General features: G+C 43.8%; 1 protein-coding gene across 1 annotated transcript in view; it reads right to left on the reverse strand.

Annotated features, from left to right (window-relative positions):
• The window catches only part of pdzd8 (PDZ domain containing 8), a 157,479-nt gene that overhangs the window by 88,457 nt on the left and 56,341 nt on the right, over window positions 1-12,681 (reverse strand). Inside the window, exon 3 of the mRNA XM_055646928.1 lies at window positions 102-204. Coding sequence (XP_055502903.1) covers window positions 102-204 — 103 coding nt within the window. The remainder of the gene's footprint in view (window positions 1-101; window positions 205-12,681) is intronic.

Consider the following 12,681-nt stretch of genomic DNA (forward strand, 5'->3'; position numbering starts at 1 on the left):
GCTCATAATAAATGACGGGCTAAACTCTCCTGATGACAATATATACATATATATATATTAAAACATTTGCATTATGGATTTGTATTTATAAAGAAAGATACCGTTTTGATGGAGCTTCTGGTCTTCTCTTTCCACACATCGCTACTTAACTCCAGAGTACAGTGAATGGTTTCAGAACGGTCATACAATCCCAGGATAAATAACCTGAACAAGAGAGTAAATGCAATTAATACTCTAAAATCAGAGCATCTAATCCATAATATACGCATAAGGCAATAATTTATGCATTGGATATCAAAATATGATTGTTCACTGTATAGGTGGAAAAAAACTCAAAATGTGAATGACCATCATTTGCAATGACCACCTGCAAAGAACACCGAGAAGCATACATTTATTTGTCCTTGAAAGTTTGAATCATTAATAACCAGTTATTCAAGGAGGAAATAAGTTGAATGCCATTAACCCACGTTGACTTTATGCATCAAAAACATAACTGTATTTCAAACCCCTCCCCCACCTTCTCTCCTGCATCTATTTCTTTAGTCTGACCATCTCTTTCTCTAGTCCAACAAAAGGTTACTGATTGTTTCTTCCAATGAGTTCTGCCTGACCTGATGCATTTTTCAAGCTTTGTTTTTCCTGTGTAGGCAACAAAATAGTTACGTTTTGCTGACTTCAAAAAGATTTTATTGCACTTTCACGTTTTGTGAAAAGGTTTTATTGCATTATTGGTAATAGAAAATCCAGCATGACACTAAATATTCTATCAAGCATCTACAGATATACGGCAAAGAGGCAAGGTGACGTGCCTCAACGACTATCGACCACTGGCATTAACATCGGTGGTGATTAAGTGCTTTGAGAGGTTGATCATGGCGCAAATCAACTCCTACCTCGACAAAAAAATTGGACCCACTTCAGTTTGCCTACCGCCACAACAGATCAACGGTGGATGCGATCTCGCTGGCTCTCCACTCTGCTCTGGACCACTTGGACAACAAAAACTCATATGTCAGGCTGTTATTCATTGATTACAGCTTGGCATTTAATACAATCATCCCCTCCAAGCTGGTTACCAAACTCTCAGATCTGGGTTTCTGCGCATCCCTCTGCAATTGGATCCTCAACTTCCTCATCCACAGACCACAGACTGTTCATATTGATGGAAATGTGTCAGCCTCGATAACAATCAGCATGGGAGCACCTCAAGGCTGCGTGCTCAGCCCCCTGCTGTGCTCACTCTATACTCATGACTGCGTAGCCGGTCATAGTGCGAACTCCATCATCAATTTCGCTGACGACACCATTGTTGTGGGATGTATCACTAATGGGGACGAGTCAGAGTATAGAAATGAGATCGACCGACTGACCAAATAGTGTCAGCACAATAACCTGGCCCTCAACACCAACAAAACCAAGGAACTGATTGTGGACTTTGGAAGGGGTAGGATGGGGACTCACAGTCCCTTTTATATCAACGGTGGAGAGGGTCAAGAGCTTCAAATTCCTGGGCGTGCATATTTCTGAAGATCTCTCCTGGTCCGAGAACACTGATGTAATTATAACGAAAGCACATCAGCGCCTCTACTTCCGAGAGTCGGTATGTCAAGGAGGAATCTCTCTAACTTCTACAGGTGCACAGTAGAGAGTATGCTGACCGGTTGCATCGTAGCTTGGTTCAGCAACTTGAGTGCCCAGGAGTGGAAAAGACTACAAAAAGTAGTATACAATGCCCAGTCCATCGTCTGCTCTGACCTCCCTACCGAGGGGATCCATCACAGTCACTGCCTCAAAAAGGCTGGCAGCATCATCAAGGACCCACACCATCCTGGCCACACACTAATCTCCCTGCTATCTTCAGGTAGAAGGTACATGAGCCTGAGGACTGCAACATCCAAGTTCAGGAATAGCTACTTCCCCACAGCCATCAGGCTATTAAACTCAACTGAAACAAAACTCTGAACATTAATAGACTATTATCTGTTTATTTGCACTTTATCTGTTTATTTATTCATGTGTATATATATTTATATAATGGTATATGGACACACTGAATACTGAATGGTATACCAATGGTATGTGGACACTCTGAAATCAAGCTCATCCAATGAGAAGTCATTACTTATCTCGGAAGCAAAGAGTAGGAGTGAACGGGTCCTTTTCAGAATGGCAGGCAGTGGCGAGTGGACCTTCTCTGCACTCCCTCTATGGCAATAATGTCCTTCCTCAGATTTGGAAACCAAAACTGTACGCAATACTCCAGGTGTGGTCTCACCAAGACCCTGTACAACTGCAGTAGAACCTCCCTGCTCCTATACTCAAATCCTTTTGCTATGAAAGCTAACATACCATTCACTTTCTTCACTGCCTGCTGCACCTGCATGCCTACTTTCAATGACTGGTGTACCATGACACCCAGGTCTCGCTGCATCTCCCCTTTTCCTAGTCGGCCACCATTTAGATAATAGTCTGCTTTCCTGTTTTTGCCACCAAAATGGATAACCTCACATTTATCCACATTATACTGCATCTGCCAAACATTTGCCCACTCACCCAACCTATCCAAGTCACCTTGCAGTCTCCTAGCATCCTCCTCACAGCTAACACTGCCCCCCGAGCTTAGTGTCATCCGCAAACTTGGAGATATTGCCTTCAATTCCCTCATCCAGATCATTAATATATATTGTAAATAGCTGGGACTAGCTCAGGCAGGCACTTGGTTGGCATGCACGAGTTGTGCTGAAGGGGCCTTTTCTGTGCTGTATAACTATGATAATATCTTACGAAAGTCAACAGTACATGAAAGAAAAGGGAATGTTCATTATTGAAGGCTAGAATGGGATACTCATCCACAGGATAAAACAGCAACACAAATTATTCAAATGCAATGATCTTTTCGCTATATTTGAGTATTCTGTATAATTTTATGTAAATAATAGGCCTGTCCCACTTAGGCGATTTTTCAGGCAACTACAAGTGACTAGTTTGTTGCCACATGTTCGCCGGTGGTCGCCGGAAGTAGTCTCCTCAGTCGCACAAAATGTCATAGTGTCTTACTGGTCAGCGATAAATTTTCAACAAGTTGAAAATTTTTCGGCGATAGTGGTTTTGACGCCAATGAGTGGAGCTTGACTTCTCCTGACGTAGGTGCTGTCGTAGGTTGTCGCCAGGATGACGTAGGTTGTCACCGGTTTATCGGCGACCTGCTACGGCTATGACAGTCGCCGGCAGTTGCCTAAAAAATCGCCAAGTGGGACAGGTCCATAATAAAGAGAAAAAGGAAGTTAATTATACTAATTAGACAAACATAAAACAGATTTTAAAAGAGGTAAATGGAATGCAAACAAAATTAAATCAATCTGCAAAAATGATAAGGAATGGGGAACAACAGAACTAGAAATAAATATCGACAACAACAGAGGAGAAACAGACTGGGAAATAAATGCTTTGAGAGTTTGTTATCTGGCACTCATTGGATGGGTGTATCTGCTGTCCTCTTGTGGCTAAATAGAGTACAGCAGAGGAGGACTATAATATATAAGTATATAGATGCCCTCTAGTGGATCAAGGACATTCAAGAAAGATAAACCTGCTTTATGCAGTGGGTGGTCTAAAGAAGTCTCGACCAGAAACATCACGATTATTTTCTCCAGAGATGCTGTCTGACCTGCTGAGTTACTCCAGTTGTTTGTGTCTATCTTCAGTTTAAACCAGCATCTGCAGTTCCTTCCTACACATTTATGCAGCAAAATTCTGATGATCCGTCACCTTCGGAACTTTGCTGATGGTGATTGGATAGAGTAATGACTTGAGACTTGAGACTTGAAGGTCGCAGAGGCGCAGCATCCAGACCAGCAAGTGAGTGGGTTGGCTGAAGGAAGGTATTCTCCTAAGTGAGTAGTAAAATTTGGGGGGTTTAGAAACATAAAATACATAGAAAATATGTGTGGGAGGAGGCTAATCAGCTCTTCGAGCCAGCACAGCCATTCATTGAGATCAGGGCTGATCGTCCCCAATCAATAACCCGTGCCTGCCTTCTCCCCATATCCCTTGATTCCACTAGCCCCTAGAGCTCTATCAAACTCTCTCTTGAAATCGATTCAGTGATTTGGCCTCCACTGCCCTCTGTGGCAGGGAATTCCACAAAAAAGTTATTTCTCACCTCAGTCTTAAATGGCCTCCCATTTATTCTAAGACTGTGGCCCTGGTTCTGGACTCGCCCAACATTGGGAACATTTTTCCTGCATCTAGCTTGTCCAGTCTTTTTATCATTTTATTTTATATGTTTCTATAAGAATCCCCCTCATCCTTCTAAACTCCAGTGAATACAAGCCTAGTCTTTTCAATCTTTCCTCATATGACAGTCCCCCATCCCAGGGATCAATCTTGTGAACCTACGCTGCACTCCCTCAATCACAAGGATGTCTTTCCTCAAATTAGACCAAAACTGTATGCAATACTCCAGATGTGGTCTTACCAGAGCCCTATACAACTGCAGAAGAACCTATCTACTCCTATACTGAAATCCTCTTGTTATGAAGGCCAACATTCCATTAGCTTTCTTAACTGCCTGCTGTACCTGCACGCCAACTTTCAGTGACCGGTGTACAAGGACACCCAGGTCTCGCTGTACTTCCCCCTTACCTAACCTAACCCCATTGAGATAATAATCTGCCCCCTTGTTTTTGCCACCAAAGTGGATAACCTCACATTTATCTATATTTTGTACATCAAACAAGGGCAGGACCTACACAGTAAATGGTAGGCCTCTGGTTAGTGTTATAGAGCAGAGGGATATAGGAGTATTTCATTTCATTTCATATTTACTGTTTCATGCACCAATTGGTACAGTGATATTTGAGTTACCATACACACATACAAATAAAAATAACACAATACACGATTGTGTTATTTTGTGGGACATCAACATTTCCTACTATGATAGAAGGCAATAAAGTTCAGGCATCTTCCTCTTTGTTCACCCGTGGTCGAGGCCTTTGAACCCTCCGCAGTCACTGCTATGGACTGCCCGATGTACAGGCCTTGTCGCCGGGATGATCGAAATTCCGGCATCGGAACGGATCGGAACACACTGATGGCTTGGAGTTTCCAAATCGGCCGTTTCCTACCGGAGACTGCGGTTCCGAAGTTCACAGGCCGAGCTGGGTGGAGCTCCAACACTGGCGACCACCGCCAAAAGATCCCAGGCCTCCACGAAGACAGCGTTGCATCCGCGACTAGAACCTCCCCAAACCACAGCTCTACAGTGTTAACATCAGCAGGCCCAACACTCCGGAGCTCCAACACCAGCGACCCCCCGAGAAGGCCGCTGAAGCTCTGGGCCGTCACCGGTAGGAAAGGCCGTGCCAATCTAGTTGGTAGGGTGCGAGGAGGGGGGGGGGGGGTGCGAAGATGCGACAAAGAGAAAATACGCATCTCTGCCCGGGACTGAGTACAGGTGCATGGTTCCTTGAAGGTCAAGTAGCAGGTAGATAAGGTGGTCAAAAAGGCTTTTGGCACTTTGGCCTTCGTCAGTTAGGGTATTGAGTATACAAGGTGGGAGGTCATGTTGCAATTGTATAAGACGTTGATGAGACTGCATCTAGAATATTGTGTTCAGTTCTAGGTACCATGTTATAGGAAATATATTGTCAAGCTTGAAAGGATTCAGAAAAGATTAACGAGGATGTTGACAGGACTAGAGGGTGTGAGCTATAGGGAGAGGTTGAGCAGGCTGGGTCTCTAGTCCATGGAGCGCAGGAGGATGAGGGGTGATCTTATAGAGGTGTACAAAATCATGAGAGGAATAGCTCAGGTAGATGCACAGAGTAGGGGAATCGAGGACCAGAAGACATAGGTTCAAGGTGAAGGGGAAAAGATTTAATAGGAATCTGAGGGGTAAATTTTTCACACAAAGGGTGGTGCGTGTATGGAACAAGCTGCTGGAGGAGGTAGTTGAGGCTGGGACTATCTCGTCATTTAAGAAAGTTAGACAGGTACATAGATAGGATAGGTTTGAGGGATATGGACCAAGCACAGGAAAGTGGGACATATAGTTGGGACATTGTTGGCCTATTTGGGCAAGTAGGGCCAAAGGGCCTGTTTCCACACTATTTCACTCTAGGACTCTATTGGAAGTAATTCCAAGGAATGTTCCAACACATGTTTAGTTCACTTTAGGATATTTCATTTTATTTGCTCCTTACCAATAGGGGCATGCTTGAAAGACACAATACTCAAGTGTAACCTGATCCGAACGTCATTCAACTTTATTTCAATTAGTAATTGAAGCAAATTTAGCCCTTTAGTGCATGGATTGTCAAGAGTACATTTATATTGGTGTTAAACTTATATCATGCAAACACGATAAGAATAATAGATTACAAAACAGTTTTGTAATCCGTGGGATACACACTCCCAAGTATCTTTCTGTTTGGTTCTGGTACAAGGTTACACTGTAACTCCTGGCTAAACCCATTTTAACACTACAACTGTGCTGTAGGTACTGAACAAATATTCCACCAACAGTGCAAAAACATCAAAGAAATGAGATCCAGGTTTAGGCCTATAACTAGCCCACATGCTAAGTCAAAGCAGTTGCAGGTACTATTGCAATGGTTAGACAGGTACATGGATAGGATAGGTTTTGAGCAGGGTCACATCCTGCCTGCTACAAGATTTTATCCGGCCCGCAGCAAGCTCTGAGCTCCGCGCCCCCCCGGGTCCTAAAGTCCGGCGACTCAGAGAATTTGTAACGTGTTTGCAGCATTTGCTCTCCACACAACTGTGCAGTCCGTCTGTCGTTTTTTTGGTTTTTTTTTGTCGCGTTTGAATGTTTGAATGTAGTTTAAAGTGCTTTATTTTTTAAACTGGGTATGTGTGTGGGGGGCGGGGGGTGGGGGAAACTTTTAAAATCTTTCCCCTGCACGGAGAACCCGACCTTTTCCCTGTCGGGTCTCAGTTGTCGTTGGGGCCTAGCACCGTGGAGCGGCCTCCAATCGGAACGACCTGGGGCTCCAGTCGCGGAGTCTGCGGACTTACCCACCATCGTGGAGCTGGCCGAGTTCGGAGCGGGAGGAGCTGTGGTGGCGCGCTGCTGCGACCCGACCCCAGGGATTCGGAGGTTCCATCCGCAGGTCTGGTGGACGGTGAACATCGGGAGCCCGTGGGTCCTTGCTGGGAGACCGCTTTTCGGGGCTTCCGCAATGGCGACTTCTCCCGCCTGAGTTGCGGGGTTGAAAATTACCTGGAGCAGGGCCTTACATCACCTGGCACAGCTTTAAATGGCCGCGGGACTTGTTAGCGCCCGCCGGGGGCTCCAACACCAAGACCCGGAGCGCGGCTTTGCATCACCCGGCGCGGCTTTAATGGCCGCGGGACTTACTTACCATCGCCGGCCGGGGGCTTTGACTCTGATATCGGGAGGAGAATGAGGAGTGCAGGGGAGAGATAAGGCTTTGCCTTCCATCACAGTGAGGAGGAGATTCACTGTGATGGATGTTTGTGTAAATTGTGTTGTGTCTTGGTTCTTTTTCTTGTGTGTATGACTGCAGAAACCAAATTTCATTTGAACCTCAATGAGGTTCAAATGACAACAAATAAATTGTATTGTATTGTATTGTATTGATTTGTTTTCTTCGGAATGGATCTTTGGAAGAATGGGTTGAAACCAAATTCCCGGTTCAAGGTGGGAGCCAGTGAAACGGCTCAGGCTCTGTCTCTCTCCCTGTAGAATACGTAGATCATTCCTTGTTTCAGTCGTCGCTGGACCCTTCCCTCACCTCTCTCTCAGGTACATCATGGCTGTATCGGTGCTGCTTCCTGCTCTCGTTCACCGCTTTAACGCTTCATCTCCCTCACTGCCTGCTTCCAACCAGCTCCCACTTTCATCTGCTCGAGCCCCGACTCTTCCCTTCGATTTCTTGCCGTCTCTATCTCCAATTCAGAGAAAACGTGAGTGACCAGTCCATTCCAAGTCCGCGGATGCCATCGGCTACCTTGTCTATCCACTACCCCTGTTTGCGTATCAGAACTGAAATATTCCCTCCAAGATCGAGTCCAAAAAGCAAAACTGACATTTCTTTCCTTCTGCAGTTGTACAGGGCCCAAGTGAGACCACATCTGGAACATTATGTGCAGTTTTGTCGTCGCCAAATTTGGGGAATTCTTGCTATTGAGGGAGTGCTGCGTAGGTTCGCGAGGTTAATTCCTGGGATGACGGGACTGTCATATATGGATAGAATGGAGCAGCTGGGCTTGTATACTCTGAAATTTAGACGGATGAGAGGGGATCTTATTGAAACATATAAGATTATTAAGGGTTTGGACACACTAGAGGCGGGAAACAGGCTCCGAATGTTGTGGAGTCCAGAAGCAGGGGCCACAGTTTAAGAATAAGGAGTAAGCCATTTAGAACGGAGATGAGGAAAAACGTTTTCACACAGAAGGTTGTGAATCTGTGGAATTCTCTTAAGATAGAGCTCTTAAAGATAGCGGAGTCAGGGGATATGGGAAGAAGACAGGAATGGGGTACTGATTGTGGATGATCAGCCATGATCACAGTGAATGGCGGTGCTGGTTCGAAGGGCCGAATGGCCTACTCCTGCATGTATTGTCTTTATTTTTCCTATGGCCCGCAAAAATGTGGCAAGTATATAATGTGGCCCTCATGCTGAAAATTTTGGAGGTCCATGGTTCAGAGGGATGTGAGCCAAGCGCAGGCAAGTGGAACTAGTGTAGATGGAACATGTTGGTCAGTGCGGGCAAGTTGGGCCAAAGAGCCTATTTACGTGATGTATGACTGACGCTATGACAGTAAATAACATAATGAGGAGAGTAGAAAAGAATGAAATGTTGTAACTGCTGGTACATACAGCACAGAGTGCTTACTGAGGAATAATTTAAAACAGTGTATGGAAGACCACCAAAATTATGCCCAGTTAAAATTTGATTTGTGTGGTGCAGAAGCAAACTTAGTTTTGATGCAGATGTGTAGTTTTAATCAATCAGATCAGACTTGTCATATAAAGTGGATAGTAACTTATAAAGAAAAGATTTTATAAAAAGGACCTTACTATAAAGCAGGGGTCGGCAACCTTATTCTGCATAGGGGCCGGATGTATGTCTGTGAGTGGATGGCGCCCCCACACCCCCCAACCCCCACAACAACCCCAACCCCCGGCCACATCTATCACGGGTACACATGATCGCACCCCCATCCTGTCCCGAAAGGCAGGCATCAAATCACATATTCACATAGATCCCGCCCTTTCGAGGACGCTCGTGGAGTTCAGCAATCTAGCAATATGGTGCAGTTCTGTTTGCAGGTCAAAAGTGAGGTGAATGGCTGGCTTGACATTTTCATGCTAACAGTGGCACACAGTTTCCCACATGCTGCTACTCGGCAGCTCGGCGCTGCTCAGCAGCTCCGCCATTGCGGCCGTCAGTGCAGGCATCCTTGCGTCACCACGCCTGGATGCCGCGGCCTCAGGCCCGAAGATGACAGAAGTCTGTGGGCCGGATAAATACAGGGGAAAAAATACGCCTGCGAGCCAGATGATTTCAGGTTACGTGCCGCATTAGGCCCGGGGGCCGTAGGTTGCTGGCCCCTGCTATAGAGGAACTATGACCTAGTTTAGAGATTGCCTCGATTAGGCAGTTTGTAGACAATTACTATATGCAAAAATTAAAAGTGGTTATAAGTTGTTTTGCAATCTCCTCTGGTTTCACAAGGTGTACCAATGGCTAACAAATGCAACTTTTTTTTTTTAAGAACAGACTCACAATTAGGGTCAGGTGATATAAAAAGCAAATTCAGGGAATGCTTGAGTCACGGTGTCATATGGTACAAAAATGTTTCCGAGTCCATTCCAACCATCTAGTCTCTTGCTATGATGAGATGTTATAGTAACCCAAAATAAAACTATTGTGGGGTATTATTTCTTAATTAGTGCTGAAACTTAACCCAGAACTGGATGTGCCACAATCCTAATGATCTGTGTGCACATTGCAGTGGTGGTGCCAGATTATGGTCCGACCCCTATTCCAAACCAGTTATTGGAAAGCCATTCCAAGTTTTGGTTGTAGGTTCCTGGTCAAATTTCAAAAATTATGTAAAAGAACAAGAAATAAACAGTTTGACAAAACTTTATAAAAACGTACTTTCTTGACCAAATTATCCAATTAAAAAATAGCTTCTACCGTGCATCAGGAACAGTTTCTTCCCATCAATCATCAGGCTCCTGAACAACCTTTCACAATCCTAACATGAACCCTGCCTCAGCACTAAATTTCCTATGGAATTTGTACCACTAAGGTTGCAATAGGTACTTTGGTTTGCAATAATATTGTCCGGCTTACCGAGTATAACTGCTAATTTATTGTATATTTATTTGTTAAGTTGTTGTGTTTAGTGTGCCTGTAAGGTGGCAGCTAGTAACAATTTCATTATTCCGGTCCCAGTCCATACTGTAATTAAACACTCTCGACTCTTGAATTATCCGTTGTTCACAAAAATAGCAAGTCGATCTACATCTGGCATCCAGACCCATAAATGTGGTCCGTCATACCTGCTTAATCCAAAACAGTTCCAGATCAAAGAAGAAAGTGATAGAAGAGTTCAAAGTCAAAGATTAAGAAAATGGACAGGAGAGGGGATAAGATCCTCAAGGGGCAGGAGCCAAAAGCAATAGGTTGCAGAGAAGGGCGAGCCAGAGAACGAGAAAAGGATGAGAGCGAGAGAAAGAAATGGAAATACGACAAATGATGAAATCAGAGGTGCAATTTATTCAGCGATGATTAAGTGACAGGAAGAAAAAGAAAAGTTGGAAGGGGAAAAAGAGGTAGGTGAAAAAGTATGATAGATGGAAAATGGAGCAGAAGGTCACGAGGAAATTATATGTGGCGAACATGCAAGGAAGGTGGAGACAATATGGGTTAACACTTGCTAAGAAGCATAAAGGGGCTGTCACACTGCGGCGACCTAATTGGCGAGTTTAGAAGAGTTACTCGCAGCATGATCGACACAAAGTCCTAGGAGGTCTTTGTAACTCTCCTTCACGCTCAATAGTAGTCCCCGCGTACTTGACCCCCCCTCAGCTAGGTCACGGCGTATTTTTCAACATGCTGAAAAATGCCTGAGAGTAAAAAAAGGTTGCCATGGAAAAAAGTCGATATTTTTTTTACTCGTAGGTTTAGTCGAAGTAGGTCATAGTAGATCGGCATGTTATTCGTAGGTAATCAAGGGTAGTCAAAGGTAATCAAAGGTAGTGGAAGGTAGTCGTAGATAGGCTTCCACATAGTCGAAGGAGATTGAAGGAGGTCGTCTTCACTCTCCACTATTCGGTGTCCAATTTTTCCGAAGCTAGTCGAAGCTGGTCTTCAACATAATCGAAGGAGGTCGAAGGAGGTCTTCTACATAGTCGAAGGAGGTCTTCATCATGACACTTTTTCAAACTCTCCTAAACATTTCTAAACTTGCCAATTAGGTCACCGCAGTGGGACAGCAACACATTTACACTACCAGTCACGAGATTGGGGGAAAAAAAGTAAGATTTAGAAGTTTACTGTTGGTGGAAGAGAAAGTTGTAATGAGGACATTGTGATTTTGCAACAGGATATGGATAGAAAGAATGATTGGGCGAAAACCCAGCAAATAGGGAAGTGTCAGGTCAATCATGAAAAAGTAGCGGCAGATCCAACATGTAATTAAGCATAAATGGCATATTGGCCTTTAATAGTATTGATTCATTCTTGTCACATGTATATAAAATGTAGAACTTTGTTTTACGTGTTATCGAGGCAGATCATACCATTTGTGAGTACATCAGTTGATGCAAAAGATAAGACAGGCAGAGTGCAGAATATAATGTTACAGCTACAGATAAAGTGTAGATAAGAGAAATTGTAGATTAAAATTTGCACGATGAAGAGGTTGGATTTAAGAATAGATAAGTGTTGTTACAGTTGTACAGGGTGTTGGTGAAGACACATCTGGAGTTTTATGCTCAATTTTTGTCCCCTTACCCAAAAATGGAAATAGTAGTATCGGAGGCAGTCCAAAGGAGATTCACCAGGTTTAATTATCCAAGAGACTAGACAGTTTGGTTCTCTATTCCTTGGATTTAAGAAGAATGAGGGGTGACTTTATTTTAACATACAAGATCCTAAGTAGATTTTACCAGGTAGATGTCGAGATGATGTCACTGGTGGGAGAGTCAAGAACAAAGGTACAAAATAAGAGCCATATAGGAGTTAAATAGAAGTTTATTTAAAACTGGGTAACACAGAAATCTCTTCTCTCAAATGGGGGTGAATCCTTGGTATTCTGTCTCCAAGGATGATTACATTCCACATCAATAGATAAATTTAAGTGCAAATAGATATATAGACAAAGTCAGTATAGATCAGATGTGACCACACTGAATATCGGGCCTATTCCTGCTCCTATTTCCATCTGTTCTTGTATGCACATTTTATGCGCTTTAAGGCTGCGCAGGCAAGGTTAAAGAATCTGACTAAAAACGAAAGGAATGTTAGCTGTAAACAAGTGCTTTGAATAATAATTTATTTTTCAATTTTTTGGAATTGCGTGACTGGAATAATTTAATAGCCACATCATAAATTTAGACTGCGATGTATTGAAATTGACAAATGTGATTCCTGAACAAACATCTGAGG

The sequence above is a fragment of the Leucoraja erinacea genome, chromosome 15 (genome assembly GCF_028641065.1).
Source record: "Leucoraja erinacea ecotype New England chromosome 15, Leri_hhj_1, whole genome shotgun sequence".
In the NCBI taxonomy this organism is placed as follows: domain Eukaryota; kingdom Metazoa; phylum Chordata; class Chondrichthyes; order Rajiformes; family Rajidae; genus Leucoraja; species Leucoraja erinaceus.